This window comes from Mus musculus, chromosome 9, assembly GCF_000001635.26.
Source record: "Mus musculus strain C57BL/6J chromosome 9, GRCm38.p6 C57BL/6J".
NCBI lineage: Eukaryota > Metazoa > Chordata > Mammalia > Rodentia > Muridae > Mus > Mus musculus.
This window is the reverse complement of record NC_000075.6, coordinates 63,703,520-63,720,467: the sequence shown is the minus strand read 5'-3', so window position 1 is coordinate 63,720,467 and position 16,948 is coordinate 63,703,520. Positions and strand designations below refer to the sequence as shown.

The 16,948-nt window shown below is 49.4% G+C and overlaps 1 protein-coding gene across 2 annotated transcripts in view; it reads left to right on the top strand.

The window, feature by feature from the left end:
• The window catches only part of Smad3 (SMAD family member 3), a 111,229-nt gene that overhangs the window by 37,527 nt on the left and 56,754 nt on the right, over positions 1 to 16,948 (top strand). The window contains exon 1 of one of the 2 annotated variants that reach the window (XM_006510819.3): positions 8,209 to 8,552. The exons of the other annotated variant lie outside the window; for it this stretch is intronic. Coding sequence (XP_006510882.3) covers positions 8,443 to 8,552 — 110 coding nt within the window. The 5' untranslated portion in view covers positions 8,209 to 8,442. Of the gene's footprint in view, positions 1 to 8,208; positions 8,553 to 16,948 lie in introns of those variants that run through there. 2 annotated transcript variants of the gene reach the window in all.

Sequence of the window (16,948 nt, the reverse complement as noted above, 5' to 3'; positions counted from 1 at the left end):
TTTTGATTCATCTTCAGTGGTTCAAGCCGTGCTCTGTGCCATCCTTGCTTGGGTCCCAGTTCAGAACATCTGACCCTGTTACCCTCTGTTTCGGGGGCTCGGGAGGGGGCACACGTCTGCATATTCTATAAGCATCCATATGCACTGTGGGCAGTACCCTCCTGCCAGCCCATTTCCCATAATCCCGTCTGTCATGGCAGGTGGCAGAGAACAGATGACTTTGGCAAGGGATTTGGCACACGTGGCCAGGTTTATACTGGATCACTATAGTCCCACTATCTGGTTATCTTGTTTCCTCGATGGTCATTGTCACACCAGAAATCACTTCCTGTGTGGGCTTCACCCACCCTCTTCCCTTCTCACAGACCAGACGAACGTGTAACCCACAGCATGTGTGAACGAATCCTTCAGGGCTGGGGTTTGCTGAGCGCCTCTGGAACCTCCCGGTCTGTGTCTTGGGACCCAGCATTTCTCACACATGAAACACCGACCCTTGCTTTCTAGGGGCAGGAAGGACAGACCGTGGCCTACGTGTGAAGCAAACTGTGAAGCAAACTTCACAGAGCGTTTGATCTTGCTTCTTGGTGGCACTGCTCCAGGGCTTCAATGTCACCCACCTGATCTGGAGCCATTGTCTCTCAGGGGCCTTTGCCAACTTGGCTCTGCCAAGAAAGAGCCCTGGCCTAGATTTTTGCCTTCCTTTTGCTGTGTGACTTTTGAGTAAGACACCTGATTTCTCGGAGTCAGATTATTCCTTAGAAAACAGGTTGAGCAAGGTCCTCTCTGCCACAGTTGTCCTCTGCATTGAGAGAGACACCTTTGTCCGGTGGAGGGGACTTCAGGTGGAAGGGTATAGAGGCAATGCCGTGGCGTCCCTGCAGGGCTACTGGGGAGATCCCTCACGTTGCAAGTCTGGGATGCTGAGAAGTGACTGGGATAGGGGGTAAGAGAATTTCTTTGGGAGCCAATGGTATCGCTGCCTTCATTACACCCTAGAACTTTCTCTAGTAGCTCATTCCTTTCCTTCAGGTCTTGCCAAAGCTTGTTGCTGCAGACCTGAGGGATGTTTTACCTTCTGTCTGCCCCTTGGGAGCAGTCACTATGTACAGGCACAAACCATGCGTGTAGGATGCTTATCCTTAGAGCAACCCTGCACCCAGGTTTCTTGGGTTCTGTCCCTCTCCAGTGGGTGAGCCTGTCTCTTTCTGGCTTCCTTCCCCTGGCATCAAACCTTTATCAGTCCCCATCTTAGTCTTTTGCAAGGTGACACTTCATCTCATTACCTAATTCGCACTACGGTGTTAATGGTGCTAATGACGCTAATGACATAGTGTTTATTACCCCAGGGGATGCATAATGATGGTATCAGAATGGATCACTCCCCCACCAGGGTTTAAAACCCTTCAGGAGTTTCTAGCCTCCTTAGCTGAGTTTCCTCCACCTCAGCTATGGTTCTGTAAGCCTTAGTCACCTCCTTGCTTTTACCCAGCACCCTGTGCAGTGCCTGTTGTGTTTACCATGTGGATTTAAGAGGCACAGGTTGCGGTGACTCACTTCGAGGCAGGCTCTCTCCGGGTAACCAGATGCCCGATGAGTAACAAAGAGTGGGAATAGGTAGGCACAGTGGCTCTGTGAGCCGGGAGAGAGGCATGGAAGCTGGGCAGAGGGTGCTGGACTTTTAGACTTCAGAGTCCAGAGGCATCCCCAGCCCACCAACCTATTCACACAGTCTATGTATTCTGTCCTTTTGCTGAAGATGAGGTACGGGACAACTGGTTTCCCAAGTGCCAGAGGAAGGGACATGGTGTCACCGCACACTTGATTTTCATGCAGACCTCAGGTCATTTGCAGATGGTGTTGGGCGGAGCAGCCATGGGCCTCGGTGTCCACCAATGGTGAGCCACTTCTGAGCACTGCCAAGGTCATGTCAGTGCCCCATCCACTCAACTGCCTTAAGTCTGTCCTTTGTACATGAAGAGGTTTTTCTATACCTCCTCACAACCCATGACTTTGTCTGCAGAAAACCCTTTTTTTTTTCCTCTGTGTAGCATATGCAGGGGCTGTGAGCTGTAGTGGAAGATGAGTGGGTGGTGTGGCTTCGTTTGGGTCTCAGAAGATGAATTATTAGGAAGTGAGGCCTCTTGACACCACACACTGACACTGAGAATGGAAAGCCAGCCTTCCTCACCTGAGTCACAAGGTCTCCTTCTGCTTCCAGAATTGCTCCCCTCTAGCCTCGATTACTGCCACCCCCCATACCCGCCCCACACCCACTTGTTTCTGAGACAGAGTTTCGAGTAGTCCAGGCTGGCCTTGAACTCAGTATGAAGTTGAAGATATTGAGTTCAACTTTGAACTTGTGATCCTCCTGCCTCTGCCTCTCAAGTGCTGGGGTTCCAGTCTCTGGTTTATGGGGTACTGGGGATCAGACATAGGGCCCAGAGCTTTGTGCAGGGTAAACAGGCAACTGAGGCACCTCCCATCTCTTGGGGTGATCAGCCCTTCCCTGCCCAGACCCTGTCCCTTGGCTTCTGATCCTGTGCCTGGCTTGTCCCCTGGTATCTGTACAGTATCAGTGCCCCCTGTTCCTTGGCCTGACCCTTGGGGCTCTGATGCTCGGCTTCCACCAGTCTCAAGTTGGATTTGCTGCAAGTCTGAGCAGTCAAGGACAGCTACCACGTGAGAGAGGGAGGTCTGTAAAAACTGCTGTAGCTCAAAATAGCCACAGTGTCCAGAGAAGCCAAGAACGCTGTTGTCCCCCACTTTGCTGTCACTACTGAGCATCCTCTGTCCCTGTGTCCCCTCAGTCCACCAGCATGTCAGGATCTTGGCATGGACCACAGTGTGTCAAAATAATGTGTGTGGTCTTTTTTTCTTAGGCCCAAACAGGAAATCCCTCATAGTCTAGGCTTGGTAGACTGAGCTCTGGGTAGAGAAGGTCAATCTACCAAGAAGGTCAAGTCAACCATTCCTGTCTCTCCTCTGGATGCTAGGGAGGTCCTTGTCCTCATGCAAGTTCTGGCTCTTCTCTGTCTCTGATTCTAAAACAGAATGCTTGGGCCCTTGTGTCCTACTTTGTGGCTGGTGACTTCATAGGGTGACAATGACAGTTGGGCTTTGGTTAGGAAAAGGAAACTGGAATTCTGGAGATATAAGTGACCCTGAGGTTGAGAAAAACCCACACTAAGGAGAAAGAAACTTAATATAATACCACATAGACCAAGGCACACTATTCTGTATGCATAGGGGTGTGTGTGTGTGTGTGTGTGTGTGTGTACGTGCGTGCGTGCGTGTGCACACGCCAGTAGTCTCTGGTGTCTGTCTCCTCAGAGCTGGGCGACTCGAGTTGCCACACCTGGACTGTTATGTGAATGCTGGGAATTGAACTCAGGGCCTCATGACTGTGGGAGATAATTTACCTGCAGAGCCATCTCCCCAGCCCACCGTAGTCCTTTGCAAACTGGCTTATCAGTTCCCATGGATTGATTTTTTTGTTCACCTTCAAAGCACTTGCTCAAGAGTAATAGCTTGGTAATTGTTTGTTGACGGAAAGGCGGGTGAACGTCATTTGGGAATCCTGACTGCTAGGCTGTTTGAAAGACATGATTTCCATTGTGAATTCTTTGCACGTGGGAACGATTTTCCTGTGGGATGCTTGCCTGGAGGGAAAAATGTTTTGCGGTAGCAGGTTTGAAAAATGGAGCCATTTTGCTCTGACGGAAGCTGGGTGACCTAGGGCAAGTGCCTGGGACCCCTGATCCTCATCTGTAAAGTGGGAGGGGCAGGGGCAGCCCCACTAACTTCTGGCAGCCTTGAGACTCTGACTTCTGGGGGGGAGGTGCACAGAGCTAGAGTCCTCTGAAGTAGGAAGAATGCCTTTGTGCCAATGAGGAACACTGATATGGGGGCTCAGAAAGGAAGCCAGGAGACACACACACACACACACACACACACACACACACACACGGAAAGGAGAATGGGGGTAAGAAAGGAAAAAAAAACATGCTTCATGGACGGGATGAGTAAAAGTCAATGGGCTGAGAAAACCCAGCTCTGAACTTCACATGACCCCGCGTGCTGCCTGCAGTTGCGACATCAAATGCCCCTTGAGTACTCTCAGCCGGCCAGTGATGTCAGCAGGCTGTGGCCCCACAGGAAGCAGGGCTGCCATCAGGATGGCTCAACATAGCCAGCTCCTCCTCCACACTTGAAACCACAGCTCTCCAGGGCAGTCAGAGGGGGACCCGGCTCAACTCTGGAAAACAAGCTCTCGCTCATCCCTTGGTGGTGTTCATGCAGGCAAGAGCTGCTCCCCCCAGAACTGCTCCGTTACAGGCTACCCTGTCTGGAACCAGTATGTTCCTTCAGGGGTGCTGGTACCAAGTGCTTTTGCTTTTCTGAGACCAGATCTTGCTAGATAGCCCAGGCAGGCCTCAAGTTCACCTTGGCCTTTTGTCAAGGCTTCCTTGGTGTTGGGATTATAGGTGTGGCCCTGAGTTCAGATAACTTGAGTCTACCTGCAGACAGATGCAGTGTTTATCCGTAACCCCGGTAAAATTAGAGCTGTCCCTGCAAAGTCACAGGCACAGGCTGCAACAAACACCAAAAGACCATCTCAGATGACCTGCACACACATGCGCCTGCATTGAAACGAACGTGTACACACATGCACGCACATCAGGACACAAGACTGTAAACACTGACAGCCTTGCTGACGTGTAACCTGTCTGTCATGAAACAGCCTCAGAGTATGACGGACGCTCCATGTGCTAATGAGTTTGGACAACCATCAGCACTGACCGATTAATTTCCTTCACCATTAAAACAACTCCTCCCCCAGAACTCCCCCAGAAGTCACTCCTACCCCTCTCCTTGGCTTTGGCATCGTCACCTTCTTTCTGTCCCGTGGATTTGTCTTTTTCAGGATGGCTTGTGGACTTCACCAACACACGCTCTTCTGACCTGCATCTTTGGCGTAGCTTGCTGTAGTATGCATCGGCAGCGCCTCGATTCTTTTATGTGACCATATAGTACTCCACGGCAGAGGCTTATCACCTTTTGCTTGTCAGTTTTTCAGATGAGTGGTTTTTTCTCTTTTGGCTCTTATGAATAAGACTGTAACAGCTATGTGTCTGCCTTATTTCTTGCATGTTTTTTCATTTATCCTTAGTAGATACCTAGCAGTGGGTTATCAGGGATGTGTGAGGGTTTCAGTCTCTCCACACTTGCTGACACTTGCTGTTGTTTTAGCCATCCTAGTGGATGTGAGGTTAAACCTTGTCACTGTTCTTATCTGCATTTCCCTGGTGGCTGAAGGTCCTGGGTAGCTCCTCACCTGCCACCCACTTTAAATGAACTGGTCTGTCTGTCTGTCTTCTGTCTTTGAGCCATGAAAGTCCCCGTGCATTCTGAACCAGAGGCTGTGAACTTTTCCCTCCATTCTGTGGATTTTCTCTTTTACTTCCCTGGTAGACTTTGACACCCAGAGATTTTGCTGAACTAATAATAATAATAATAAATCTGTTTTCACTTTTCTGAAACTCACAGGAGCAAAGGTCTATCCCCACTTCTTCCCCAAGAAATTTCTAATTCAGCTCTACCTCTTAGCCTTTATTTCTGTGTAATACGTCACGCCAGAACTCAGCTTCCTTCCTTCCTCTCTGACAATGTCTATTTAATTGCCAGGCGCTTAAAGAGGACTGTTTTTCGCCCACTCAATTTTACCTTGGCCCTTTGGTTGAAAGACTGCTGACAACATACACAGGGGCTGATTTCCGTGTTCAGATGCCTCAACCATCCACATCTGCTCTCTGCCAGTCTTGGTAACTATAGCTTTGTAGTATTGGCCAACTGTAAAATATATGCGTATATAAACACACACACACACACAATATGTTTTTGGTTTTTTTTTTTTTTTGCCTATGTGGTTATTTGTCTATATACTTTTGTTTCTTTGGTGTATTTGTGTATGTGTGCAGATTTTTTTTTTACCTGTGTGGTATATTTATTCATATACACACACACACACACACACATATACACACACACATATATATATACATACATATATACATACACACACACACATATATACATACATATTGTGTGTGTGTGTGTGTATGTATGTGAGAGAGAGAGCAAGAAACTGAGTGTCTCTTTTCCTCTCTGCCTTATTTCCACAAGACAGGGTCTTTCCCCCAACCCCCATTCAATCAACTGGAAGCTTACTGTCTTGCTCAGTGAACTCCTGGAACCCAGCTGTCTCTGTTTCTTAGTGCCTGGGTTCCAAGTGGGCCCATGACTGTATCTAATTTTGTTTTTGGGGGGTTCTGGGCATTTAAATTCAGGTCTTCATACCTGAGCAACAAGCATGTGTAACCACTGAGGTGTCTCCCAGCCCCTACGTGTAGATTTTCTTAATTTACCCATTCCAAAAAAAGAGAAAGATTTGCAGAAATGCTAAAAAATATAGTATGTATGTATGTATGTACAAATGTACAAATCAATTATATGTATGCATACATTGTATAGTCAAGGGAAAGAGAGGAGAGTAAGGTGAAGTGTGAGAGGTTAGTACCCAGTGTTGCTCACATCAAGATTCTCCTGTAGACCCTAGAATCAGATCTTTTTTAAAAACCACAAGTGTTCTGTTTTTCTTTGCCCCTCCCCTCTAGATTGACAGCTCTGTGTAAGATGTTCTTTCCCTCACATGCTCCGTATTCCTCCCCTGAGCTTGGGGGGGGGGGGGTGCAGTCTGAGGTAAAGCAGTTGTTGTATTTGAGGACTTGAGTCAGGTCCCCAGAACAACATCTGGCCAAGACCCGGAAGCACACATACATGATCCTAGCATCCCTACAGAGAGATGGGAAGCAGGCACTGAATTCCCTGAAAGCTTGTGGGGCAGTTACGCTGGTGTGAGCAGTGGCCAACTGCAAGAGACCCTGTCTCAAAGAAGATGGAAAGCTGTCCTCTGACCTATAAACATGCACACACCCACACCCACACAAATACACGCACACAGTAAAGTATCTTCACTACAGTAAATTCTACAGTTCAGACAGTTGGCTGCTTCCCTATCTGTTTCTGTCACCAAGCTGAAGCTAATTAAGACCAGTTGGGACCAGTTGGAGGTAGAAGTGGCAACCTTGCCTTGCCTTGCATTTCAGTTACTTCACAGCGTAGGCACACAGTCAGCTGGGTGTATGCACCTTTGTCCCAGGATGCTGGTGGCTCGCTCTGCCCATCCTTCTCGGAACTGAAGGGTCTTTCTTGTGCCTCTCTGCCCTGCTCCCACTTTCCCTGCCTGATGGAAAAAGCCAGTGTGTGTGAGGGAGGTCCTGGCCCAAGCTGGCCAACTTCTCACGGATTTGGGGCCACTGCCACCTCTGGTTGTGCTTGGCACGGGGATGGCACTTGGCTGAGAGGCCACCCAGACAGGCCTCTGGGGGCAGGGAACAAGCAGCCTTTAACTCAGTACATCCGTCATTGTGGGTGGCCCAGTCCCCGGGAAACAGGGCTTTGCTGTTTTGTTTGGTAGCATCTCCTTTTTATCCTTAGTAGATATGGGGATGGATCTCTAGCCAGGGGGTGGGGGTGGGGCACATAAGTATTTCATCCCTTTCAATTGAGGAAATGGATAGAGTGTGGCTATGTCATAGGGCTAGTGACATGTAGAAAAAGTGTGACCTCAGCAAAGAATCTGACTTTGACTCCTTTGACTGGGATCCATGGTCTCCTTGGCTATTCTCCTTTTTAAAAACATTTTTTAACAAAACAAACAAACAAAAAACCTAGTCTCGGATAGAGCCCAAGCTAGCCTAGAACTTACTATATAGCTGAGGATGGCCTTGAACTCCTAATCCTCCTGTCTTTACCTCCCAAGTGTTAAGATGACAGGCACTGTACCTCCACATCTGACTCTGTGGTCCTGGGTATGGATCTCAGAGCTTCGTTCGTGCCAGCCATGCAGTCTGCTAACTGAGTACGTCCTGTCAGAGGCCAGCATTTTTCCTTGCTTGGGACTTTGAAATGGATAGGTACAGTCTCCTCCATGGCTGATGCTGTTGACCAAAACTGCCCCCATGTGGGCCTGAGAGCCAACAGAGCCTCATAATAATCCCATATCTAGGGACTCCCCGTGGCTTTTTAGAGATCTGCTCACATCCCTGTTTCAATGGAGTCTGGCCACAATCCTGAATAAAAGGCAGAGTGAGTATCCCTAACCCCCATCCACACAGTGTGGAGTCGGTTGTCAAGGGTTATGCATCTAGCTGTCAATCAAAGGCTTTCTTGGGCCTACACTCTCTTCTCAGGCCTTCCTTGAGAACATGGGTGTGAGGAGACAGCTTTCGGGAACCCTGGCTGAATGAATGCCTGCAGGACGTCATAGTTCAGTGTCACCCAGAAGACGCAACCATAGGAAAGTCACCTGTTCTCCCACACATGTCGCGTCTCGCCCACAGCTTTCTCTGCGGGTATTCTCAGAACAGAAGTCCTAGAAGAAAGTCACACGGTACAAACGGCCTTGCTTCTGACAGAAATATGCTGAGCAAGTGAGTTATCTGGCCTCCATGTGCTCCGGGAACTGGGCAGACCTCTGAGATTTCTTCTGGTTGACACAGAATCTAGCAAGGAATGAGTGTTCCTGGCCCCCGAGGGACACTTCTGTCATCATCTTGAAGGACGTCCCCCAGCCCAGGGGAGGGACATGTGACCTTTAAGCCACAGTTCCCAGGGGAATGATGACATCTGGCTAGCCTCTGCTGGAGTGATGGGTGGCAGTCATCAGATCCCTGGCAGCTCAGTCACAGGCCTTGTCCTGTTTATTGACCCCTGAATGGGGTTCTGGGCTCTGCTTACAGGAGTGAGTGAGAAGGAGGCTCTCTGGGGGTGGTGTGGCTGACTTCAGGAGCTGAGTGACAGGAAGACAGGGAGCCTGACAGGAAGGGTTCCTGAGGGAGGGACATTGCGCTGGAGCCACAGGGTGAGGAGTCACCAGATAATGGGGCTTTTGGGGCTGAGAAGTCCAGTGGTGAGCAGTGTTCAGGATTCTAAGTGTCTTTCTCATGTCTCTTGTTCGATTGAGTTCAGTGAGCCTTTTGAGACAGACTATCGTGTAGTCTAGGTTGACCTGAAACTCACTATATAGCTAAGGATGGCCTTGAACTCCCAATCCTCCTGTTTCCACCTCCTGAGTGCTGGGGTTTGAGGGGTGCCTTATCACCTTCTGGTTTATGTGTCACTGGGGACCAAACCCAGGGCCTTGTGTACATTAAGTAAGTACTCCACCAATTGAGTCGCCCCAGAAGGCCTTCTCTGAGCCTCTCTTGGATGCCAGAGCATTGCTGGGGTCGGAGCATGGCAGGGATTGAGAGAGCATGGCAGAGAAGTAGCCTCCAGGTAAAACAGGGTGCCGTGGTTGGTGGCTGTTCCTAGCGGGAGTAAAGCCATGCAGTCACTTAATGGCTGTGTGGCTCTAGGCCCATAATTGGGGCACAAGGAGCAAACCACCTCAGGGTGTATTGTCCTAAAGTGCAGGTCTACATTTGGCCTCACAAGGTACTTAGAAGTATTTTTTATAGAGTAACCATGTGGCCTCAGATGAGAGACTTGAGCTTTTTGACCCATACTGATAAGAGTATACTTAAAAGTAAGCCCTGCTCTTCCAGTTTGCTTTCTGATGCCAGTGCTCACTAACGTGGGAGAAAGGGTTTATTACATCTTTCGGGATATAGTCCGTCATGAAGGGAAGTCAGAGCAGGAGCTTGAGGCAGGCACTGAAGCAGAGACCACAGAGAATACTTTTTACTGGCTTGTTCTCCTGGCTCGCTCAGTTTCCTCTCTTAGACAGCTGAGGAGCATCTGCCTAGGGATGGCACTGCCTATTGTGGGCTAGGTCTTCTTATATCACTTAGTAAATAAGAGTGTGCCTTACAGACATGTTCATAGGCGATTCCTCAGTTGAAAGTGCTTCTTCAAGTTATACCTGGGTTTGGGGCAAGTTAACAAAAACTACCCAACACATCCATCTGTTAGGGTGGTATGGACATTGCCATCATCATGTCTGTGATGTGCCACACAAGAGCTGGGCTAGTGGAGCAGTCATGGTTGTTCAGGGCGTCATTCATAACAGGAAAATCTTGACATTGTGTGCTGAGCTGTGCTGTGCTGAACTCAGAAGAAAGGATGCCACTGCCAGAGGAATGTTTTCAGATCCAGCTGGTCACGGTAGGCAGGGGAGGAGCATCTAGGGAGCAGCAGGAATTCTGGGTACCAGAAATGGCTCCCTTTGGGGGTGGGTTGTCTGTTAGGCAAGCAGAACATGGGTAGGTGTTTAGGAAGCTGGAAGCCAGGTAGCTACTCAGCTGCCAGGATGTCAGCCAGCTAGCTACCGTAGAACCGTGTGACAGGAGGCGTGGTGTGTCAGATGTGTTAGGGGAGAGATAGCTGTTGTTTATCTTGATAAAGCTTGTGAACTCCCTGGGAATCCTCAGGCTCACCTCCTCCAGGAAGCCAATTTGGACTACACCCAGTTCTGTCTGCGTGGGTCCTCCTACCACTCAAATGGGCATCTGTCTCCTCCATGCATCTCTGCCTACCCTTTGGGAACTGGGGCCATGGCTGGGCTGGTTAACGGGGTCCCAGGGTAAAATAATAGTCCATTTTGAGGACACAGTGTTTATAGACACTCATCAGTCAAAAGGCTCAGCAGCAGACAGATCTGGATCTTTTGACTTCAAGCTAGATATTTTTCCTCGATGCTGGTCTCCTCCAGGGGGTGATGACCCCCGGTTATCCTCACATAAGACTGTGAAGGTCAGAGAGTGCTGGCTGTGATAACCAGCAGGACCCTAGCTTTCAAAAGTTCAACTCATTCATTAAAAATAAATGTGTGTGTGTGTGTGTGTGTGTGTGAGTGTGTGTGCTTGTGTGTTGTATCTGTTAGTTGGTATGGTCATCATGTGCATGCAGTGCCTGCAGAGGCCAGAAGAGGGCACCAGATCCTAGGGAGCTGGTGGTACAGGTGGATGTGAGCCACCTGGTATGGGTCCTGGGAACCAAATCTATGTCCTCTGCATGAGCAGTTCAGTGCTGTTAACTGCTGAGTTGTCTCCCCAGCTCATCTGTCACTAAAAACAAACACCCAACCAAGCCCCAACCTTTTTCATTATGTTTATCTCTGTGTGTGAATGTGTGCAGGTGTATCTGTGAAAGCCAGAGGTCAACCTGAGTGGGTATAGGTTCTTCCTGTCCTTCTACCGTGTAAGTCCTAGGGATAGTACTCAGACTTGATGGAAAACACTTTCATCCTCTGAGCCACCTTGCTGGCCCAACAGCGCACCCGCAAGCAGCACTCTGAGCCCACACCATGTCATCTTTCCTGCACACTCACTAGGCCACACTGGTGGGCTTTGAGCAGGTGGAACAGAGAAGGGGGGAGGGAGGGAAGAGAAAGAGAGAGTGGGAGAGGGAAAGGGAGGAAGACTGAGTTTCTATGCCTGCATCTCCTGTCCCTAAAGGAAGGTCTCTCTAAGCCATGGGGGAGAACTTTCTCTATGGAAATCTGGCATTAGTATCCATGGACCTGGAAATACACTGGACCCTGTTTAAGTGATCCTGCAGGCAGGGGTGAGGCTGGGTTGGCAGAGTTCCTGCCTAGCACATACAAAGCTCTGGGTCCATCTCCAATGCCACATAAGTCCAGCACAGTGGCACATGTCTGTAATCCCAGCACTCAGGAGGCGGAAGGAGGAAAGTCGGAAGTTCAAGGTCATCCTTGGGCCCATATATGCCTGAGTTTGATGACAGTTTGGGACACAGGAAGCCTTGTGTCAAAGAGCATTGTACACAGATGGGGATTTATGCTTGGGTCTTCCAGGGAAGGTTCTGGAACATCTTCTTCAGCATGCTTCAGTGGGGTACTGAACACTTTCCTGCCAAGGATCTGGTGCTGGCTACATAACCACCGTGGAGAGCACCCTGTACACTAGCAGCTGTGGTCATGGCAGTGGGGTGTAGCCCATGTGGAGTCATTTCTCACCACAGTACACGCTACCGCCGTCAGATAAGGGCTCTAGGTACCTTTGGCTGAGAAATGGCCATTCTGGGTTTGGTGTTTGCCAACAAAGCAGTGCCCATGATGAGGACATGCAGATCTAGGATTAACAGACTCAAGCCCTTACCCACGGTGTGCTCACCTAAGATTTGGGTGGAAAAAGAAATCAAATACAATCACAAAAAGCACCAAACAGAGTTCCGGTCAGACAAGTTGCATTTCACTAGGCAGCTGGTGTGGGGTGTGGTATACAGCTGTGAAACAGCTGGCTGCCAGGTGTAGAGCCAGCTTGACCACATGTGAGAGGTCTCCAGGTTCCAGGGCCTCTTCATCTCTGTACATAAGACCCCCATCTCAGAGCAAACTAATAAGACAACATCTGGCTGAGATTTTGATCTCTCAGCTTTGCATGTGTGGGTACCGCACACATCGTCTTAAAGTCACAAGCATCCTACTGCCTGGGTGCTGCCATCATGAGCCAGGCTTTATGTCACAGCCCTGTTGCCAGTGTTGCAGTACCTCCGGGGCTCCTGCCAGGTTAGCTCTGGCCTATCTCTAGTTCACTACTGTGTTCTCTGAGGCCAGCACTGATATGCAAGGCTCAGTGCAGGCATGTGCAATACCTGCTGATGTGCATGGCACAGCAGAGGTGTGTGCAGCACCCATCACTTGGAGCTTGGACTGGTGCTGGGTGGATGTATGTAGAGTTCCTGGAGAGGTCAAAGATGAGGGAGACACTGTGAGTCTTGGGGGATTGAGGTCAGGTCCAGGAGGACAGAGTGGAAGTAGTTCCGGGTTGGCCAGAGAGACAGAGCAATGGTGCTGATGTCATAGGGTACCCAGAAGAATGTCGTTACTTAGAGGCCACTGGGTGACGACAGTCAGGGCAAGTGTCCTTACCCACTGAGCCACCTTGTCAGTCCAATATTGAGCTTTTAGTTTTATTTTTATAGGTGTGATGGTACATGTGTCTCTTCTAAGCGCTTCGGAGGCAGAGATAGAGGCAGAGGCAGGTGGATGGATCTCTGTGAGTTTAAGGCTAGCTTGGTGTACACAGTGAGTTCTAGGCCGGCTAGGGCTGTGTAGTGAGACCCTATCTTGAAGAAAAATAAAGACAAAGAAATTGATCATGTCAATGTCACAGTCAGGAACTGGGCACTTTCCAGGGCCTGGAGCTCCCTAGGGTGTCAGAGGGGATCGGAGAAGGGATGAATTTCTTGTATCTCAAGCCCCTGCCTTGACATTGAGTCTCATAACATTCATAGGACACGGCCTTTAAACAAAAAAGTGTTTCTATTTTTGAATCCTGTTTGTTTCCTTTTTGGAAGCAAAAGATGTGACCTCTGTAACACACGGCCATTGTGACTGAAGGGTAGACCTGGTAGAGGTCCCTGCTTAGGATGGTGACTGCATTGGGCAGTCTCTTGGGGGATCTCCTGAAGAGCCAGCTAGCCCATCCTGGGGAATGAGAGGGCTGAGCTCTGTGGAGTGGAGTTGTCTGGCCTCTGGGTAGATGGTAGGATCCATCCTTCACGGACTCCTTGAGTCTCTGAAGAGCAGGTTTTAAAAGAGGGGTGGGTCTCTGCGGCGGCTGCTGAAGCTCTCCCTTTAGAAAGGAACGTCTCAGGATTGCAGGGGGACCCAGGGTCCCTGAATCCATGCCCTTCGTCAGTGCCCCACATCTTGGCATCTGTAGCTTGGTGGATGCCAGGCCCCTGCATCTTTGTGCACAGATACAGTGACCTATTTCCTGTGGCCTCTTCTCCACCCTGCCTGGGGGGCTGGGGTGGGAGGGTAGCTCTCCGGCTGCCTAGGACTCTGAGTCACAACCCCGGCGTGGAGCCCGGTGGGGATTTCCACGCGGCCTCAGTGCTGTCTTCTCCTGTTTCCTGTCAGCCTGTGATGCAGGCTGGCTGCCAGCAAGGGCCCTTGGCACTTCCGGCCCCAGTCACCAGCCTGCCTATCATCTCTGAGGACACTTTAGTCCCCTGCTCTCTTTTGTCCCTGCCTTGCCCTGGATGGGCAGCTCCTGGAAACTGTGAAGGGCTGTAGAGGGGCAGGAGGGAGAGTATGTGGGGAGGGAGAGCTGGAACAGGGGCAGCTCTGCTCAGTCAGGGGCAGCTATACTCAGGCTCTCTTATGCTGATGAGAGCATTCACGAAGGAGGCAGGACAGCAGGCCCTTGTCCATTCAGCTTCTAAGGTCACCAGAAAGACGTCTGATTTCCTTAGGTCTCCCTAAAACATCTATGACTAAACCAGAGGAAGTCTCCTTAAATATCTGCTGTTCTGGGATGAAAAATACTAAGCCCCAGAGAAGTAAGTGGATGGAGAGAGTAGCTCCTAGCTTCGATTTTAAGCCAGGATCTGTCAGGATAGTTTTGGGGAGGGAACAGGGCTTTGGGGGTTGGGTAGCTCTCTGTCCAGACCCTGCCCTGTGAAGAGGAAGCCATAAGACTGCCAGCTGTGACATTGGCATTCTACAAATCTTTTTTTTTTTTTTTCATTCCTGAATCAGGTGACAAATCCCATGAATTGGTTTTGAGGACCAAATCATGTGTTTCAGAGATCAGCCCCCACTCCTGGCATATTGTAAGGCCCATCACAGGGCAACTGTGTGACAGTGCTGCCGTCACCCCTCCCCCATTCCAGCAGTCCTGTCCTGGCACCACATCTGGTGCACAGCAGGTGCTTAGCCCCTGAATCCCAAAGTTGGGGTGATTAGGTTGGACTTACATTGAAGGTCCCTAAAGAATGGGGCTAAGTATGTTTCTGCGGTGACTCTTGGACTGCTAGAGTGGACAGACTCTTAGCAGGTCCCACCACTCGTGAGAACAGGTATGATAGGAATGTCCTCTGGTGTCCAGCAAGCCTGGGAAAGAGGAATGTGTGCTCCCCTGTCCCAGCTTTTAGGTGTACTGCAGGTACAGCTGAAGTGCTGGTTAGGCTCTCACCTTTTTTGTTTAAAGGCCGTGTCCTATGAATGAATGAAGCCAGGATCAGTGAGTGCCAGGGTGCCAGGTGCCTCAAGACTTGTTGATCTCTGCAGGGAAAACATTCACTTTATCCTGAGCCCAAGGAACAGAGGATTGATCGTCTCTGAAACAGACAAACAGATGGGCAGACAATCTATTTCCCTAGGCTGGGAGATTGCTTCATTGGTGAAGGCCCAGGATAAGGGCTTGAGTTCAGTCTCCACAATGAGGCCGGCCAAAGGCTCTTATCTATGCTGAGAACATTAGTGAATGAAATGACACAAAAAGCTGTCAGCCACCCAGCTGCCACTGAGGGAAGGCCTCCAACAGCTAATAGCCTTTCTAAAACACACACACACACACACACACACACACACACGTCTGTTGCCCACAATACCTAAAGGGAACATCCTGGAATAGATATAGACTGTGGAGTGTCATAAGTAGCTACTGAGAATTGAACCTGGGTTCTCTGGAAAAACACCATTGCTCATAACTGTGGAGCCATCTCTCCAGCCCCAGAAACTGTTTAAAAAAGAAGGTGGGTCGCTTCTGAGTAACAACACTTGGAGTTGACCTCTGGCCTCCCACCATACTCATGTGTACATGTGCATACACGTACTCATGTATACATGTACTCATGTATACACACATGCACCAGTAGGAACCACATGTGTGGTATATACATGTGTGTGTATGCACACACACAATGACTAGGGGGCGAGAGGAAGAGAGGGGAGAGAGGAGAGACGGGGACAGAGAGAGGAGAGAGAGAGGAAAGGGAGAGAGAATCTAAGAATCTAGTACCTTCAGAGAAAATGAAATCTTTGAGAAGAGATTAGATGGTACATTTTGGGAATATTTCCAGAAAAGAAAGGGACTTCTCTGTCCTTGGGAGTGTAAGATACCTTTATACCCAGTCACACCCCCTGGATAGGCTATGCCGGTCAGCAAGCAGGTCCCATAGATTGAGAGCCTTGCCTGTGTCTGCTGAAATAGAAAGTGTGAAGTTCTGCATATGATTTCAGCTTTCATGTGGCCTTGAACCCCTCACTACTGTATGCCCAAGTGAAGGCATCTGAAGAGCTGGGCAGACGTCCAAGGGCAGCCGGGAAGGCTGGTAGCCAGATGACCCTGACTTTGACAAAGGTGGGAACCCAAGCCTGGCCTTAAAGAGCCAGAAACTTCATCTTGGAAGTCTGGAAATTGAGATGGCTGGCTCCCACTGACTAGCAAGAAGCTGAGGGACAAGTCAAACCAGGAGTCGACCACTGCAAAGCACAGGTACTGTGAATTTACCCTCGTGTGCTACATCATGATGTTTGGCTAAGGAGAAGCTGTATGCATAACAGCTGTCCTCAAAGATTATAATGGAGCTGAAAAGAAGTCCCATCATTGGTTATGTTATGGCTGTCATAGCACACTCTCGAGCACACACACACATGTCAGGTGATATAGATGTGGAAACACCTGAGTCTCATGCCTGTAGAATAAAAACAGAGCACATACAATCCTACCCAGAGAATAATAGTGTTCTACCGGTTTACATATTTATTATATTTTTATTATTTTAGAACATACTTCCTAATGATTTGGAGCCTCATTTGTGAGGTTTGGGAACAGGGATGCTGGCTTCCACAGACCAGCAAGTATCTGAAACACCAATCAAGCCATGATTACAAATCAGACCACAAGCTTTTTCACTGAGGTGCACTGGAGAGCCAAACGGTGCCCACAGACGATGCCACACTGTGCTGACGGAGTCCGATACCCTGTGTTTATGCATCTCTTGGCTTTGTCATTTTCTCCTGTGTATGATGTAATCTCTGGTTGATTTGCTCATTGTAGCCTCAGGAGTCAGAGGCTATACCATATATGTGCACAGCACCCCCAAACCCCCGCCCTGACATAGAAGAGAA